General features: G+C 41.6%; 1 protein-coding gene across 2 annotated transcripts in view; it reads right to left on the bottom strand.

Annotated features, from left to right (window-relative positions):
• Positions 1-19651, bottom strand: part of arid1b (AT-rich interactive domain 1B) — a 135593-nt gene that overhangs the window by 40112 nt on the left and 75830 nt on the right. For both annotated transcript variants that reach the window (XM_077620239.1, XM_077620240.1), the window contains exon 5: positions 1488-1758. In XM_077620239.1, the coding sequence (XP_077476365.1) occupies positions 1488-1758 (271 nt within the window). The remainder of the gene's footprint in view (positions 1-1487; positions 1759-19651) is intronic.

The raw sequence follows: 19651 nt of genomic DNA, 5'->3' as shown, positions 1-19651 counted from the left end.
AAACAGCCACAATAAAGCGTCGTCCAACACTACTGCCAAAATCACCAAAATAAATCCCTTCAGGAGCCTAGAACCAATCACAAGAGAGCTAACGCTACCACAAACATTAATAAAACGCAGCGAAATGGAGCCGCAAGATATGTTGTCATAATTTTTTCTCAAAACTCAGTCAGTAATGCATCTTAAACATCTAAAACAATTTACTTTGCCGGCTAATTAAGTTGCGTATTAAGCTTTTGTTGATTTAGTGGACATTGTTGTTCATAAAACTGAATAATGAAGCGGAGACAGTATTGGATGCCCTTAACATACACACACACCCACCCACACACAAACACACACACACTCGTTGCTTATCTCTGATTCGCCAACTCAAACAGGCGGATTAATGAACACGTCTTAAATGGCGATGAAGAGTTAGAAAGTGGAGGCTTTCCTAATCAGATACGTGCTAACCGCATTAGCAGACTGAGCGTTGATCTAATTCAAAGCCGGCGTAGTAAAGCGGCGAAGGCTCGCCAAATGGGACGCGCTTTATCACCATTTATTTGGCGCAGGGAGAGAGCGCTTTCAAAATATTTTTGGATTAATCACGTCCCCGCGATTGGTTTCGCCGCCCGAGTCGGGATTCTCGACACGATTCTTGGCAAGGCGGTCGGTGAGAGTACTGTTCCGGTTTTCATTAGTGTCAATCATTTTGGTGAGGAGGAGAAGGGGGGGTGCGTGGGGGCTGACATCAGCATCTCACTCAAGACATTTTGGCCCGCCTCGTCATATTGATTGACAGCTCTGAGGGGCGCTGATATGTCGCTCAAGCGCTCAGTGGGGCAGAGAGGTGGCAAGGAGGCCAGTTTGGACGTACACACATGCACACAAACACACTGGGCCAGTCTGGAATGTCCCTGTAAACCACCCACACAAACACAAACATACCCACACACCCACACACACTGGCTTCACATGACAGTCTGAAGGAAAAAACAAAACTACAAGCATTTTATTTTAAAAAAGATGTACCATATTTTCACGACTATACGGCGCATCGCATTTAAAGGCGCAGTATCAGTAACAAGTGCTATTTCTGTATTTGACACACACAAAGGACGCACCGTTTTTATACACGCAGCCCCAGAATAGTGAGCCTGACACGCGAACCACTCACCCACCGGGCCACTTCACACTTACCGTATTTTCTGGCGTATAAGCCACCCCCGCGTATAAGCCACCTCCTTAAAATGGCCTTAAAGTTGTTGAATTTTACGATTTCTCTTGTATTTTTTTTATTTTAATTAAACATTGTAATGTGGTTGGCGTCAAACTTTTTGACCTTTCGGAAATCCTTCCAAGACACGCCTTCACGCACAAATGAAATTTGGCTTAGTTTTTAAGTCCCGGTAACTCAACGGAAAGGTCATACAAAAATCAACGTGTCGAAACTGCTCTTTTGGGAATGATAGCTTTACAATACACATGCTAGTCAGCCTTACCTGGCGGGTTGTTCCCAGGGTTCGGTCCGCTGGCGGGCGAGATGGGTCCGGAACCCGAACGAGACTGATTGGACCCCGCGGGTGAGCCCACGGGGGAAGGCGAAGGACCGCTCCTCTGGCTAGGAATTCGTGGCGAGGCGTGGGGAGAGTAGGGAGATTGTCTCTGGATGCTAGCGCCCGTTTGCTCTCCTGGGTTACTAGCGCCGCTAACGGCTGATCCCAGACCAGCCTCTGTCCCCGTGGGGAGGTCATCGATGGAGCCGGACAGATCCTGGAAAAGACCAAACCAAAAACGTGAAATAACCGTCAGATAACCTGGTAGTTTTTCATCTACTGTATTGGTATGTCTTACTATAAATGTATTTTAGCCTAATTAAGGTACAGGTGAGTTACTAGCCAACTCTGGAATCGGGTAAAAAAAGTTATTAAAATGTATTTGTATTGAGAGAGATGATCACTAAATTGGCAGTGATCAGATTATTCTGCTCCGGTTTTGCACTTTAATAAATATATGTAAACATAACCCTTGTTGTGCTCTAGCATCCCTAGAACTAGCAAAACACCTGGTCAAATAGTACTAGTTAACAGCTATAATTACCAGTGAGATTGCTCAAAAACATCCGCCGAGACAACTAGGGTTGAACCCTCGGTGCATTGGCTATAATTCAACTTGAGAATTTGCATAATTTCACTTTTAATAGAAGAGCCTATCCCTGTCTTGTTTTGCTTACCGCAATATCAACCAAAATTAACGTAGCTTTTGTTTTCCATCATGCAACTGTCGTCTGGCCTCATTCACCCTCACTTTGACAGCTTCACCCTCCCCGGCCATTCAGGTCATCCGGTTGTCCTAAGAGAGCGGTCGCCTATTATCACCGGGGGTTATTTTTCCACTGCAGGTTACCATGACAGCCAGCGTATCCATGGCGATGGCTTTTCCCCGAATCGAGAAAGCAGCAGCTAACGTGATACACAGCTAGGTTGTTAACCCATGGGCTAATCACGTGAATGGATGAGAATACATAATTGCATTTTGCCTAATTGGCTACCATTGCCAGCTTTTCCAGTGGCAGTTTAGAGGTGGGAAAATGCGTCGGAGTAATTTGCTTACTAGCTCGTTTGGATTATACACGCACTTGAGCACAGCTGCGTGGCCCGAGCCCAAAAAAGTCACAGCGCAAAAACAATAAAAGGGTACTAAACCTTAACACTCTTTCACTCTATAAATGTTCATTCCAAATATGCCCATTATATTAGTAAAACACAACCATTAAAATATTACAATGCTATTTTAGTTTGATGTTTTTTCCGTACACGAATTTCACACAACATTGGAGAGGCGGCTGGTGACCTTTGACCTCACCGGCATTGGGACCTGTCTCCCGTGGCGGTGCGTATGCGGGTGTGCGCGATGGTGACGGACACGACGCGACTGGGCTGTCGCGGCGAGACGCGCTTGGGTACTCGAGTGACCGAGGGGGGAGGATGAGATGGACCAACATGGAGGATATAACTAACAAAAATTCAACAACGTAAGCTGGGATAGGCTCCAGCACCCCCGCGACCCTAGTGAGGATGAAGCAGTTCAGAAAATTAATGAATATTCTAAAAGAAAAACGTACATAAACGTATTCTATTTGAAATGACCAAAATATGTATAATATACGGGAAAACAAGTTAACAAGCATGTGCCTACTACCCATAAATGATCTAGCCATAATATGTAATGAATCATATCTATGAAAAAAACATCTTAATAAATGACACTAGAATATGCTCAACTGACTTAAAAGTTACCTTATTTTTCACGTCGGTCCTTCTTACTCTCATACTCGTTCAAATGACTTTTCTGCTGAATCATTTGAGATAGTGAAGTTAACTTTTGTATGCTATATTTTACCATCGGAAAACTCGCTTACCACTTTAGCTTCGTTCGGCAGAGAACTTTCTCACCCCAATTCAGCGCTTGTTCTTCTCTTTGCACATGCTCCGACAGCCATTACGTCTTAAAAGAGCCGTATTTCATTTTTATTTTGGCTCGTTTCGACATGGTAAAGGCTTGGGAGCAGCTCTACCGAAGATATATGCTAATATATGCTAACCAGCCAAACGGGGCCACCTGCGACAAAACGCGAATCAAACGCAGCCAATCAGTGTCGTGAAGATTTACTCGTGGCACGGAAGTAAACACACGTGACGTAAACCGCATCATTTTGGACGCTGCACTTTTGCTGTGCGCTGATAGCGCGAGAGCGCGTGATAGCGCAACTGCGCATGCGCGCACCTTAGAGGGAACGTTGATTGTGGATAAATATTGTAAAATCGACTGCATGATAGTTTTACACAATTCATCCATGAATGAACTGACAGCTTTTCTGAGAGTGGATATATATTTTATAAACATTAAATTTGGTCTAAATCTTCTTTTTGACCCTCTTAATTGCACATATTGTCTTACATATACATTTTTCATTTTTACTTTTAATTAAAAAGCAAATACAATAAATATTCAATTTTTTTAAATGCATTTATATTGAGAAATAAAAGGTTAAAGGAGTAAGAATTCTCAGATTTAAAGAATTTTTTGGGGGGATATTTTAGCTTATTATTTTTTAGTTTTAATATTTTTCTACTCGCAACCCTTATGAGGATAAGCGGTCCAGAAAATGAAATAATGAATATTTTATCTAGAAAATTAAAGGATTAAAACGTCCTTTAAATCTTGTTTTCATTTTAATAATTAGACAATAAATATATATTAAGAAATATCTTATTTTCCTTTACACACAAGAATAAAAGTGGTATGTTTTGTACGACAAGTCACCACAACTTCAACACTTTGAGCAAAAATCCCCAAAACCAGAAATATAGAGTTTTTTAAAAACATAAAAGTTTGAATGACCTCACGATTAAAAACAATCATTAAACAAACTCCAATACTTTAAATATCACATGTTCAAACCTTAGCGACGAGCCAAACCTGATATACTAAATTAAAATGTTGACCATTAGCTTTCAACTTCAGGAAAAAAAAAACTTTCCCAGAATGCCTCTTCTATTTTGATGCATCCATAGGTCCTATTTTGCCTGTCTTAAAAGTAAAAGTGCATTCTAATGTTACATACCCACAGCGGGATTGTATCCACGTACAGAAATAACCCCTCTGCGTACACAAAGGTGAACTTTATCCTCACTTTCTCTTCTGTGGGTAAATATTTTGATGTGAACTGTAATTAAGTCCGATGGCTACGGTGGGTAGGCCCGAGGGACGACTGCGCTCATCGCAACAACGCGCATATTTGTCGGTTTCCGGACGCCGTGCGTTCCGTCTTTACGGGCCTGTGGAGACCCAGGGAAAAGGCTATATTACATAAAGATGTTTATTCATCCTCCCCCAACCGTCGTCGGAGGCCAAATACAAATAAAAGGCAAATGCAAATGAATCCGAATGGACTTTTTAATGTGTGTGCTTTCTGTGGTTTTTAATGCAACTCCCCTGTAGAGCACCTACTGAACTGCCTTTCGCTAAGTGCTATTAAGTAAAGAAAAAAAAAGAAAAAGAAAGACGGGGAAAAGGTAAAAGGCCGGAATTTTAACACCACTTCCACATTATCCGCCAATGTAAATATGTCACCACAACAACAAAAATAACATAAGAACATTATTAACGATTGTCAACATTAAAGGCAAGGCCAAACTTTTCAGTTTTTTAGCCAACCCTTTTGTTGACCATTTATTCATGTTGACTACCACTTACCTATGTTGACTACCACTTACCTATGTTGACTACCACTTACCTATGTTGACTACCACTTACCTATGATGACTACCACTTACCTATGATGACTACCACTTACCTATGAGGACTACCACTTACCTATGTTGACTACTACTTACCTATGTTGACTACTACTTATCTATGTTGACTACTACTTACCTATGTTGACTACTACTTATCTATGTTGACTACTACTAATCTATGTTGACTACTACTAATCTATGTTGACTACTACTTATCTATGCTGACTACTACTTATCTATGTTGACTACTTATCTATGTTGACTACTAATTATTCATTGTGTACTACTACTTATCTATTATGTTGACTACTTATTTATTGGATAATGTATTATCTATTATTATTTATTGATTATTTATTTGTTTGTTTGTTGTTGTTATTTATGCACTTCCCTACTTATTTATGTTGTTGACTACTTATCTTGACAACTTATTTATTTATTGATGATTTATTTTGTATTATTATTTATTGATAATTAATCAGTTTGTTTGTTGTTGTTGTTATTTGTGCACTTCCCTACTTATTTATGTTATTGACTACTTATCTTGACTACTTATTTATACTTAGTTACTTATACATTATTTATTGATTACATATTCATTTGTTCATTTGTTGTTGCTATTTGTGCACTTTGTGGTGACGCTTTAAATCTCCTTATACTTGTATAATGACAATAAAGAGTTTTTCCAAATATTAAACACCCGAAAATTTTGTCATCCACAACAAACTACAGTCCCAATAAAAACAACTCTCCGTGAACGCGTCAATCAAATAATATGCTTTTTTTTCTTAGGAGATGGAGTACGTAGATCAAATCGGTTGGTGTGTCTATTCAACATTCTCCTGGAGTGACTGTCACTCTCGGCATAAAGAACACCTGCAGTCATTTGACAAGTAACTTGCAACACACTCCGATTTTCTTGTACGTTGTGACACTCCTATGTCAAGGTATTACTCTACAGTCGTACCTCTACTTACGAAATTAATTAAGACTTTTTTGCGTAACTTGAAAATTTCGTAAGTAGAGGTGTACTTGATATGTAAATTGTCAAATTCGTTCTACCAGAGCCGAAAGCCGTCCACTTTGTAGTACATTTTAGACTTTTACGTGTGCCCTATGTGTGTGTGTGTGTGTAAAAATATGTGGCCCGTTGCATTTAAAGTTTTTAATCGCTTAATAAGGGGAATTCTAAATAAAATAATGGATAAGGAAATGCATGTACTTTTCGGCAGATTTTGTAACTTGGATCGTTTTCGTATCTCGAGTCATAAAAATTTTGTAACTTGAAAATTTCATACCTAGAGGCATTCGTAAGTAGAGGTATGACTGTATTCCCTTTTTTAGCTACCATGATACCCACACAGTCGAGAGGACTCGAGCTAGGATGCGACGTCAAATGTGTGTGTGTGTGTGTGTGTGTTTTGTAAATGCGTCATTTTTAATTCAGCTGCTCGTTCAGCTTAACCTCTCTCTTCTCAGCAATTAATGCACACGCCACATCCTTCACGCCCGGGCTAAATAATGCAAGGGGCATCCAGCGCCCGCATCCTTTATCATCCCAAATGACAGCCATTTGCATATCTCCCTAGTCAATTAGAGTGCAGCGGAATAATCAGCCCATAATTGGAGGAGAGTGTGGGTAATCGCCCGCCCTGGCAAAGAGACAGGGCCATTGGAAGAGCGAGGGGGGGGTATAGGGGGGTGGATTTTGGCAAGACAGGCTATCTGTCTGTGGTCTGAACTTCAAAATAAGACGTTTCAACAGGCGATGGAACGTTACCACAATATTCCGCAATCTCCTCCTGCTACAAATGAAGTGTACCGTATTTTTCGGACTATAAGTCGCACCAGCCCAAGAATAGACCAGAGTTTTGATTCAGGGGTCGGCTTATACGCGAGAAATTGTAAAATTCAATGATTTTAAGGGTGCGGCTTATAAGTGGGGACGGCTTATATGCGAGTAAATACAGTATGTCGCATTTGGAGGGCCAATTGTGGTCCCCGGAATTCGTCAACAATTACAAGAAGGGCTAAATTCAACGATTTTAAGGGTGCGGCTTATACGTGGGGATGGCTTATACGCGAGAAATTGCAAAATTCAAGAATTTTAAGGGTGCAGCTTATACGTGGGGACGGCTTATATGCAAGTAAATACGGTCTGTTGCATTTGGAGGGCCAATTGTGGTCCCCGGAATTCGTCAACAATTACAAGAAGGGCTACAAAGACAGATATGCCACTACTTTCGTTTAGAAAGCGACCAATCCAAGTGGTTGAATGGCAAGTTTAAAGCGCGCTTTCTGAATTACCCGCTCAAAGAGAATGGCTATTTTTGTGAAACAGGCATTTCCTTTAATACACTCTCGCTCCACGTTCCTCCGAGGCTTTGGTGTTGTCCTCTGAACATGGTGAATAATAAATGGATTAACTAAGAAAGGGAAAACGGGAGCGAGTGAGGGACGGCGTCGAGTGGCGTACGGTGAAAACGAGAAAAAAAAACGGAAAAAAAACACGGCAAGGTTGCTTCCAATCTGCCGTGTCGTTCTTTTGTGTTCTTCCAGCTGCTTCTCGTGTTTACCCAATCTTCGTCAATTCCTAACATAACACATGCCAGGCTTTTCTCCCGAGTGGCTATTTTTCATTCTCCAAGGTAGACGGATGAAACGGTGCCCAAAAAAAAGCCCAGAAACTGTTTGAGTGTTTTGGTTCGTTTCATGTTGGTGCCTTCCTTGGGTTGCCCATTGTGGGGGTTTCCAAAAAGCCCCAGGGAGAACATGCAAACTCCACACAGGTGGACCGACCTGGATTCGAACCCAGAACTATAAAGCCGACACGCTAACCACTCATCCGCCGGGCCGCAAGGGTTCCTAAACTATTCCACAAAAGCTGCTTGGTTAAAGCAGGGGTGAAAAAAACTAAGATTGCAAGGGTCAACTTTCGGAAATTTAATTTTGTGTTGGATGAGTGTTTAACGCTTCGGCCTCGCAGTTCTGGGGTCGTGGGTTCGAACCCAGCTTGGTATACACTGTGTGGTGTTTGCATGTTCTCCCTAGGCTTTCGTGGGTTTTGTCCAGGTACTCCGGTTTCCTCCCACATGACCAAAACATGCACGCTAGGCTAACTGGATGCTAAGGTATCCCTGGCCATGAGTATAATTGGGTGCTTGCTCTCACCCAGGCTTGTGTGGGGTTTTTTCTGGGTACTCCAGTTTCTTCCCACATTCCCAAAACATGCACGCTAGGCTAATTGGATGCTAAGGTATGAGTGTAATTGGTTGCTGGTTGTCCCCTGGCTTGCATGGGTTTTCTCCGGGTACTCCGGTTTCCTCCCACATTCCCAAAACATGCACGCTAGGCTAATTGGATGCTAAGGTATGAGTGTAATTGGTTGCTGGTTCTCCCCTGGCTTGCATGGGTTTTCTCCGGGTACTCCGGTTTCCTCCCACATTCCCAAAACATGCATGCTAGGCTAATTGGATGCTAAGGTATGAGTGTAATTGGTTGCTGGTTCTCCCCGGGCTTGCATGGGTTTTCTCTGGGTACTCCAGTTTCCTCCAACATTCCCAAAACATGCGTGCTAGGCTAATTGGATGCTAAGGTAACCCTGGCCATGAGTGTAATTGGTTGCTTGCTTTCTCCTGGCTTGCGTGGGTTTTCTCCGGGTACTCTGGTTTACTCCCTGATGCACGCTAGGTTAGCTGGCTAACACTCTAAATTGCCCATGGCAGGGAATATTGATTTTCTTTTTAAGGGGGCGGGGCCTTCTCAATTTAATCCTTCATCCAGGCCTCTTTGGGGATTGGCGCCGTTTTTTGTCAGCTAGCCAACTTTGCGCCGAATAGCGGTACGTATCAGTGTCAAAATGACTGATAAGAAGATAGGGGGAGGGTGGGTTTGGGGGTCTTGAGTCGGTTCTGACCGGAGTGACGGCAAACTCCCCTATTGGACATGCCTGTCATGGCGTCCGCCTCGGTAATCCATCAGCTCCCGCGGCTGATCAATAACGTGATCGGTGGAATTTGGAGACGGAGCTCAAATAGATCTGCGCGTGTTGGGAAAAAAATGAAAATGAACGAGCTCATCTGAACGTGACCTTCAAATGGCGTAAAAATTATAATACCAAGAAGCGGTTTACGACAGGCTCCGGCACCCCCGCGACCCTGGTGAGGATGAGTTAATAATATATTTGTTTACTTTAATGTATAGCGAAGAGCAAATTCTGACTTATATACTGACTTTAAAAATCAAAATTACAGTAATACCTTGAGATACGAGTTTAAAGTGATCCGGTATTGAGCTCATATGTCAATTTACTCTTATCTCAAATCAACGTTTCCCATAGAAATGAACTAAATACAAATTAATCTGTTCAGACCCTCTGAAAAAAAGACCTAAAAATAGGATATTACAATGATAATCCATTTTTTTTAATGTTGTAATTCACCACATGCACTCACAAAGTAAGAAATAATGAATAACAATAATAATGGTTATAATCTGCAATAAAATGTGACAGTGTAGTCTTAACTTTGAGACTTGACATGTTCGGTTCGCTACACTTTTATGACACTACATAACATAACAAACTTGAAATTTAACTTAAATGACCTTATCTTAAGTATTATTTCCTTCTTTCCAGCAGCCTCAATCCACTTCAGTCAAGCATCAAAATGGAACACACTCATTAACAAAAACAAGAACTCACCTAAGCGTTATCCTCATTTCACCCCAGCGCGCAATAAATGTCATTTCAAAACAACCCAAACAATGGACAAATTGCTATTTGACTTCACCCATCCCATACTTCAAACGACAGCGGCGGTCAATAAAAGCGAACAAACATGGCCGACCGACGGACGGACGGACGGACGGACGCGGCCGTCCAGCACGGCGTTGGCGTCATTCCACGCTCGCCAGCCTTCAAACTAACTTTTAAACGGTGAAAACAAATTAGGCTCTCCATCAAAGAGACTTTTGAAAAAGCCATTCCTCTATTCCAGTTCAAACAGAAGCCCGCTCGGTAAACAGGCGCGGGGAATTCCAGATAGAAACAGTCGGATGTTCGCCACAACAAAGACGCCAGCAAAGCGGCGCAAGGCTGGAATTCATCACACACTCAACAAAGCAAACGTGACCGACCATCCATTACTAAGAGAATAAAATTAAACAAACAAAAATATACATATACAGTCGTACCTTTACTTACGAAATTAATGGGTTCCAAGACTTGTTTTGTAAGTAGAGGTGTACTTTATATGTAAATTCTCTAATTCGTTCCACGGTTCTCACACAACTACCAACTAAACCAAACTACGGCCCGCGGGCCATATACGGCCCGTTAGGCTTTTTAATCCGGCCCGCCGACGTTGTCCAAATTATAGTAAAAATCAATGACATTCATTTCCCTTTCCCCATGCAATACCCTCGCTTCCCTGATAGATGGCGCACTAACTCCAGATTTTGATGCACTGGCAAAAAAGGGAGAACAACAACACAATTCCCACTGAAATGTGAGTTTCTCTACGGTGTTAAAAATAGCAACTTGCACATGTACGCACAGCAGCAGTACATTAGCTTAATCAACATGCCGCTCATCACTCTCAATTTAAAGACTGCTTTCTTTCGTTGAATAATAATATGTTCTTAATGTTGACAGTAAATTTGAAAATACATTTTCACGTTCAATTTTGTCTTTTTTCTTATATTTCAATCCCCATGTTTGATAAATTACATTAAAGCGTGTCTTTGCCTGGTGCCTATAGATTAGCTGGGATAGGCTCCAGCACCCCCTGCAGCCCTTGTGAGGATAAGCGCTTCAGAAAATGAACGAATGAATACAAAGCCAAAGATGTTGGAAAGCGGCTTTTCCGGTGGGCCGTCATTTGCCACGCACGAGACAAAGCGGTGACATCAGGTCACATGGCGTGCCGAGCATTGTGGGTACGGCGGGAGGAATCCATCTCCGACGCCGCGGTATTGACAGCCGCGGCTCTCCCGCGACTGTCTTCGGGTTTTTGCAATTACAATCAAACGCCAGCACGTAGGCCCTTAAGCACTGACTGACAGCTCAGATTAACCGAGACGTGGCGGTGCTACGTATGTGTGTGTGTGCGTTGCGAGTGTGTGTGGATGTGTGTGCGGATATGTGTGTGTGTGTGTGAGATGGTCTGTCGGGTTGTCCATCCACATGTATTGCTTTGTATGTCCGCCATGTTCTGCCGTCACTTTAAATGTGCCTGTTGAACAGTTGATTTGGTGCGTCTTCAAGCTAATGCATGGTTGGCTAACTACCGTATTTTCTCGCATATAAGCCGCCCCCACGTATAAGCCGCACCCTTCCAATGGTTTTAATATCATTGAAATTCCTGGAGCCCAGCTAACAACGGACACCAGGCGGACGACACCCTGAATCGGTGGTCAAAACATTGTACAGGGTTAGCATTGAGGCTAATGTTAAAGACTATGTATATAGCTGTCTTCTCCAAAACACAATCTTCACGGTTAAAAGGGGAAATTTCACGCATGGTTTGCTTTACCGTGTGGGGAAATGATGCGAAAATAGAACAAATGTACAAACTGACAGTATATTTGGAAAGAAAATACAATAGTGCACTTTTTTTAACCAAGTGTAAAGCTCGCAAATTTGTCCGCAGGCTGGCAGGGAATATTTCAAAATAAAACAATGTCATGTTCAACATACGAATTTAGAATTACTCTCACATTTTCTAGCATCTACTTGACGAAAAAGTGGTATAATTTGCTTTCAAATGAGTTAACATGCACATTTTGACGACGTTTATTATTCATTATTTTTAATGAGTTTTAATTGGCAGTGAAAATAAGGTTTTTTCACCTACACTTGTACCTCTACTTATGAAATTAATTGGTTCCAAGACTTTTTTCGTAACTTGAAAATTTAGTAAGTAGGGGTGTACTTTATATGTAAATTCATTGCATTTGTAGTTTTTAATCGCTTAATAAGGTAAATTCAAAATAAAATAATGGATAAGGAAATGCATTTACTTTTTAGGGGATTTCGTAACTTGGATTTTTTTTTGTATCTCGAATCACTCCTTTGCATTTGAAAAATGTCAGAACTTGAAACTTTCGTACCTAGAGGCATTCTTAAGTAGAGGTAAGACTGTATTTTCTATTTGACAGCATTCTATGTATTATGATTTCCCAAAAATATATATATGCTAAAATTATTTATATATTAACGGTGTGTTTTACGTGAAAATAAACAGGATGGTCTATTAGAACATTGTTCCTCCATTAGTGATCAAATTGGCTCATTTCTCTTTTTTCAGGGGGCGGGGGCAATAAAACTCGGCAATGATTTATCAAACGGCGAGTAAAATATGTTACGGCGACAGGCCTACATATCAGCACCAAGGTCATTTGCATATTCACAGCGTGACCGGCGCCGGAAAGTCATCCCGGCTGCCCTTTTCCCTCCCAGACATGATGAAGCGACCACCGGCTAACCGAGCAGAACGTCCTCGCCGAGGTCCCGAGTCAGCGGGTGTGCGCCAGGGTGATGTAAACCCAAAGAAAGGCGAGGTGACAGCGGCGCGCCCGGGATCTAATAGAAGGAGAAGATGAAGCGGCCCTCTGACGGCCACGCCGACCGACGCCGCCGTCGTCGTCGTCGGGTTCCGAAAGGCAACAACTTTGGGCCAAAAAATGTGATCGGCGCTTTCGGAGGTGTCGGGATATAAAAAGCTGCGGCGGTATGATTTAACGGGCGCGTCTTATTATAACACTGTCGCTGGGCGCTGTGTAATCTTGGCTAACGCTGCAGGGCACAGTGACAAAAACACACACACACACACACACGCACGATGCACTCCGGCAGATAATATTGCTACGTTGCATTGCTATTATAAGATAGAGCTGTTTGCTATGGTGATACGTGGCCTATATGATAGTCATTTTTTTGTTTTTTTTGATGGGGGGGGTGATTTATGGCTTTGAGGCATGAGGAATAAAGGATTTATTTTTATTCATGTGTCTTCAGAGGGGAACTTTAATTCTGTTTTTTTTTTTAAACATGCTAAGATATTGGTGTTAAAGTGGCGGCGCGCGGGCCAAATCTGGTCCGCAGCATCATTGTGTGCGGCCCGGGAAAGTTAAAATTGGGAGTGACAAATTTCTGTTTTAGGATCAAATTTAAATGAAGATTAGAGATGTTTATTATGTTTCCTGATTTTTTCCCTTTTTAAATTAATAACTGAAATTTTTTTAATGCATTTTTTTTCTTTTGTGTTTTCAGGTCAAAAGCAGTTTGTAAAATGTTAAATAAATATATAAAATATTTTCAGTTTTCCACTTTAATATTGAACTAAAAATCTAAATTAAATATATACAATATTTCATGTTTTCCACTTTAATATTGAACTAAAAATCTAAAATAAACTAAATATTTCCTGTTTTCCACTTTAATATTGAACTAAAAATCTGAATTAAATATGTAAAATATTTCCTGTTTTCCGCTTTAATATTCAACTAAAAATCTGGAATAAATATAAAAAATATTTCCTGTTTTCAACTTTAATATTGAACTAAAAATCTGAATTAAATATGTAAAATATTTCCTGTTTTCTGCTTTAATATTCAACTAAAAATCTGGAATAAATATATAAAATATTTCCTGTTTTCCACTTTAATATTAAACTAAAAATCTAAAATAAACAAAATATTTCCTGATTTCCACTTTAATATTGAATTAAATTAAAAAAAAATGTTTCCTTTTGAAATGAAAAACAATTAAAAGACGTTTTCCTTTACTAAGAAAAAAAGCTAGATTAATTAAAAAAACCTGAATATTTAGGGGTTTTGATCCAGTTTATTCCAATTTAAAAATAAAATTTCTAAATATTCTATCTAAAATGGTCGGGCCCATAAAAGCTGTCTGTTTTGAGGGAGGGGCTAAATTGCTATTAATTAGAAATAGCGAAGCAGCTGTCTTAAAATATACGACATAGCGAAGAGGGCGCGAGACGCTGCGCCGCCATTGGCTCTCCTGCCACTTTTAATATCTGCACCCTGACTGCAATCACAAGCCTAATAATGGCTTCTCATTATGAGGTGTGTGCATTGTGGGGGGGGGGAAGGGGGGATTGGGGGATTGGGGGATTGTGGGCGGGGCGGGGGTCCTCGCGCCTCAATCTCCACGCTCAAAAGCCACAGATGACTCCCTGTTAAAAGTTAATTTGATTTCAGACATTTACGGAATGAGGCTGTAAATTTCAGCTCTCGGGGTGTGCCCATTGGTCGGCTTGAGATATTTGATATCCGTATTTGATTTCGCCGATTCACGATGTTAATTCACGGGTGACGATACTTAAAAAAACATTAAAAAAATAAAAGTGATGTAATATGACAGTGATAGAAAGATTCTGCTGCTTTGTGGATGTTGACTACTTATTTATTCATTTTTTAAATTAATATGATTATTTAATGTTTATCTTTTTTGTTTGTTTGTTGTTGTTGTTGACTGTGCACTTCCCTTCATATTTATCTTTTTGACTACTCATTATAAAAAAATAAGAAGTTAAAAGTGCCTGTTTTTTGCTGCTTTGTGGATGTTGACTACTTATTCATAGATTTTTTAATTAATTCAGATTATTTATTTATTTTGTTTTGTTTGTTTGTTGTTGTTATTTGTGCACTTCCTTACATATTTATGTTTTTGATTACTCAATATAGAAAAAAAATAAGAAGTGAAAGGTACCTGATTTTTGCTGCTTTGTGGATGTTGACTACTTATTTATTGATTTTTTAAATTAATTATGATTATTTATAGTTTATTGATGTTTTAAATTAATTATGATTATTAATTGTTAATCTATTTTTTATTATCTTTCCATATGTTTGTATGTTGCTCCTATTTATGCACTTCCCTACCCATTTATCTTTTTGACGACTCATTATGTGACTACGTATTTATTTATTTACTTATACATTAATTCTTTATTATTTATTGACTATCTATTTGTTTGTTGTTGTTATTCGTGCACTTTGTGCATAAGTTTTAAATCTCATAATTCATGCATAATGACAAAAGCCATCAATTCAATACACAGGAATGCTGTTCCCTAACTGTAATATCTAAAGCTACCAGTAGGCGGCGCTGTGCTTACTGCAAGAGGGGTTATATGTGATCCAAATAGGATGAGACGTCAACGTTAAGGTCGCCGTGGTCACAAAACGGCATTCGGCAATGAGCGGTCGCGGTCGGGACGCGGCGTCGTCGTTCGCCCTGGCGGCTAACGGCTAGCCGTTAATCTTTCTTTCTTCCGAGAGTTTGTGGAGAGGAAGGTCTCCACCTGACTGGAGAACTTCCTCTTCCACATACACATTTGTGAATGACCCCATCGACTCCCCCCCCGACTCCCCCGTGAGCCCTCAACCTCCCTCTTACCCTCGCTCTCCTCCTTCACGGCCTCTGTCTTAATTTCACCAGGGAATCATTTGACAGATATTGCCCTTGAAGAGGCAGCCTCGCCACCGGGGGGGAGGCGGTGGGTGACGGGGGGGGGAGGCGGGCGAGAGAGAAGTGACAGAGAGCCAGAGAGACGGGGGAGGAGGAGGAAGACGAGGAGGAGGAGGAGGAGGAGAGGGTAAAAAGTTATTAAGTGGATGTGAAAATGCAGCACAGCCAAAAAGGTTAAGTCTGGAATAGGAAATTAAAACTTGCATCGCTTTTGGCTTTAAATAGATTTGGTTTCATTACGGGCGCCAGGGCCGGTTAGAGTCAAATCCCTCTGGAAGGGGGGAGAAAAGAGAGGAGAAAAAAAAACCCAGGGGGGAGGAAGGAGAGAGGGCGACGGAAGACGGAACAATAGGATAACTAACGGAAGGAGGCCGCCTATCATGCGCTTCACATTCATTTTCAATCTCAGGCTGTTTTTTTTTTTTTTTTTTTATCCTCCCCGACCCAAGCCCCTCCCCCCGCGGTCTGCCAGGCGGCGAATACCAATTGCGCGCATCCATTTAATGCTGCGACTACAAGTGGGAGTCAAGGCCGTTACCTCGCCCGCATACAAAGAACGTGGGCTCGCAGGTGCGCTAGCGTGTTGCGCTATCTATGGCGTTCTTGTTATTTGCATTGACATTTCACCGCGTGGCGTTGAGTTAATTTCCTGGCCCTGAGACGAATGGGAGTGGGCATGAAGGGGGGGGGGGGGGGGTAAAGGGAGGACAAGTAGACTTAAGTTCGGAGACATGGTAAACACCGCCTCCGAGGGAGGGTGACGTGGAAAAACAAGAACTTTTTAGTGATGCGGTAAAACCAAGAGGGAATGAAACCTTTCAACAAACTTTCAAGAAACAGGGATGGAATTTTTTTTTGGTCTAGACTAGGGGTGCCCGATATGTCGATCGCTAAGGTACTATTGGTAGATCGCATACAGTAAGATTTGATCCAAGGATTGGATTTGTAGTCAAATTTGAGCTTGAGTAGTGACATCGCGAGTCCAAGCACGATTACACTCTGCCTACACTATGTTGGGTCCTGCTGGTATCAGATACCGTATTTATTCGCGTATAAGCCGCTGCCTTAAAATTGCTGAATTTTACAACTTTTCGCGTATGACACCATAACGCCATGGCGTATTGACGTCATGACGCCATGGCGTTATGGGGTTGTTACCTTGCAGTTTCGTGCACTTCATCTTTTTATGCGCATGTAAGCTGTACCGTTCAGTCATTTTTTGGGTCGTGGGTTCAACCCCTGGTGGTTTACAACCTTCCTCTGTGGAGTTTGTGTGATCTGTGTGATTCTTTCGTGGGTTTTCTCAGGGTACTCCTGTTTCCGCCCAGAAAAGAAATCATACATGGGAGGTTGAGGGATCACTCATACGTGAGTGTGTGTATACATAGTTGTTAGTATGGCCTGTGATTGGCTGGCAACCAATTTAGGGTGCACCGTCGCAACCCCGAGGATAAGCGGGACGGAAAATGAACGGGTGAATGCGTCAGGAGAGGGAAAAAAAAATCACATGATCAAGTCGGGGAAATCGGCAGAAGGATTGGCAGAGTGGGGGAATTAAAGAATTAGCGATTGATAGATATGCCAAGGGAACAAAACACACAAGCAGATGGAGAAGTGGGACAAGTGTCTTCATGGGATCATCTCATTTGCTACCGCTAATCATGCTAAAATAATCGCAACCAATATGAAACCGAAGAGAAAAAATATAGGCTGACAATTTTGAGGGAAATTTTCAAATAGAACCAATGTAGACCGATTTGAAGCTTCTTTTTGCAGGCGGCGTGCTAAAGCGAGCTAGCGCCGCTCAGCTCGATAGCGCTTTCTAACAAGACTCCGTCCTTGAGGGACTCTGCATACTAAAACTTCTCCGTCGGCCTCGCCGCCGAGCAAGGAGAATTCATAAACAGAGGACGGGAAGCCAAGCGGGCGGAGGGAGGGGCGGGGTTTTTGCTAGCGAGGAGAAGAAGAGCGCTAAAAGAGACGAGGGTGAATGGCGTTGTCCTCTTATCTGACTTTAGCTCACATTGTGCTTCCGTGATTGCCTCGGAGAAACGGCAGCTGATCAATAAGCGCTGTTGTCGTTTGTTTGGGTGACCAATCCCATCTGTGGGTAGATTTTTTTTGTCTTTTTATTATTTTTTACCGTTTGCAAAAAGGAAGCTTAAGGGCATCAGAGGACGGTTTAAGAGCAAATTGTCACTCTCTCTTTTCACCACGTATTAAGACACGCCTCCTAATTGATTAATGAATAAATCAGGGATGGAATACCCCGCTTGGTTACCCCGCAAATCAAACATATTTAGCAAACTGCTGACGCGCGTAAAGCAAGGGCAAGGCCATGATTGGAATCATTTGGAATGGAGAAAAAAAACTAAAACCCCTGACCTAATCCTAAAAAGCGTGATTTAGGGAGAGGTTTGCATGGGTATGTTAAGATTCTCTTGCTAAGTTTGTCCAAACCATGCTAGGTAGAGAGTAGAATTTTTTTACAGTGACTAGTAATGGCTGTCAGATCCTAATAGACGAGTGTTTGAATTTCTTCTTTTGTGTAAACTCCATTTTTTATTTGTTTTACTCTTTACGCCACCCCCGATCTAGAACACGCTGACTCGCACGCTCTCCGAGTCCGAATAAGCAGCTGTGTCCCAGCGCAGCGATGCTAAGGTTAGCGCCTTGCTCTTTTCACACGCAGCTGTGGCCAAAAAAACTGGGAAGCAACGGGGAATAGTCGGCTAAGTCGTCCCAAATCTCCCTTTTACCAGAGAGCGATTCCCGGCGTGGCTGTAGAGCTCGCTTTGAGAGTCGAATACCCTCTGAACTGACACGTATAAATCGTTACACAGAGCCACGGACTGGCGTTTTCCATTAGCTTATTGATTTGGGAGGCGCGAGGGTTTAGGGCAAGATGTCTCGACACGGGTTGGCTGGCTCAGAAGGCAAGGTCAGCGGTGCAGTGAGTTCAAAAAAATCAAGAGATGCATGATTTCCTGCAGTGTGACTTTAAAGTTGGACCGTTTTGGACTCGGCTTTAACAATACACAAATTAGAACTCGTCTTATCCAGTTTGAGTGGAAGAACCGGCAGCAATCGGGTTTTTAAAATAGGTCTGTTTTTAGATATATTTATTGGCTACCAACAATTAGTTTTGCATTTTACATGTTGTCAAAACGTTCAATTATTTTGAAAGTAGCATGCTCACTTCCTTCTCAACAACAAGCAGCGAGTTAAAAAAAACGTGTGTATATATATATATATATATATATATATATATAGATAGATAGATACATATATATATATATTGCTGGTAAACACCACTCCGAAAGAAGGTCATAAAACTTTTTCTGTGTCTGTATTCTCACCCTCTTGCTACTGTGACAGTGAAATTTCCCGAATACAACATGAATAAAGTTATCTAATCTAAAAAAAAAATTTAAAAACTCGACTCCAAAATATGATTTTGGACATTTAGCATTACTGCATTTGAATCATTTCAGAAAATCTGTCCATTCCAGACATAGCGGCCCTCCAAACAAACCCAAAACCAAACCCAATCGAGTAACCAACATTTATTTCCTCAGTATCCAAAACAGATGCAGATCAACAATACCAGGCCTTCTTCTAAAATATATGCCTCTATGTGAGCCTATTCTGAGAACACAACGCCAAATCTCAGTGGGACGCCTCAACATGTCCTTTCTAAATCTCCCAAGGGTGACCGTGTCCCCCGCTGTCACGTTGCGGATGCGTTTGGCCCTTTCGGAACCTCGACTCCTAGCTTCTGGATTTCTATCGGCGCATCTCCTCGCACACACACATGGAATACACACGCCATCCAAGCCGACGAAGAGTGGCAGGCCGGAAGAAAAGC

This window comes from Stigmatopora argus, chromosome 15, assembly GCF_051989625.1.
Source record: "Stigmatopora argus isolate UIUO_Sarg chromosome 15, RoL_Sarg_1.0, whole genome shotgun sequence".
NCBI classification, from domain to species: Eukaryota; Metazoa; Chordata; class Actinopteri; order Syngnathiformes; family Syngnathidae; genus Stigmatopora; species Stigmatopora argus.
Note: the sequence above shows the minus strand (reverse complement) of the source record. Positions and strands in the feature narration are given on the sequence as shown.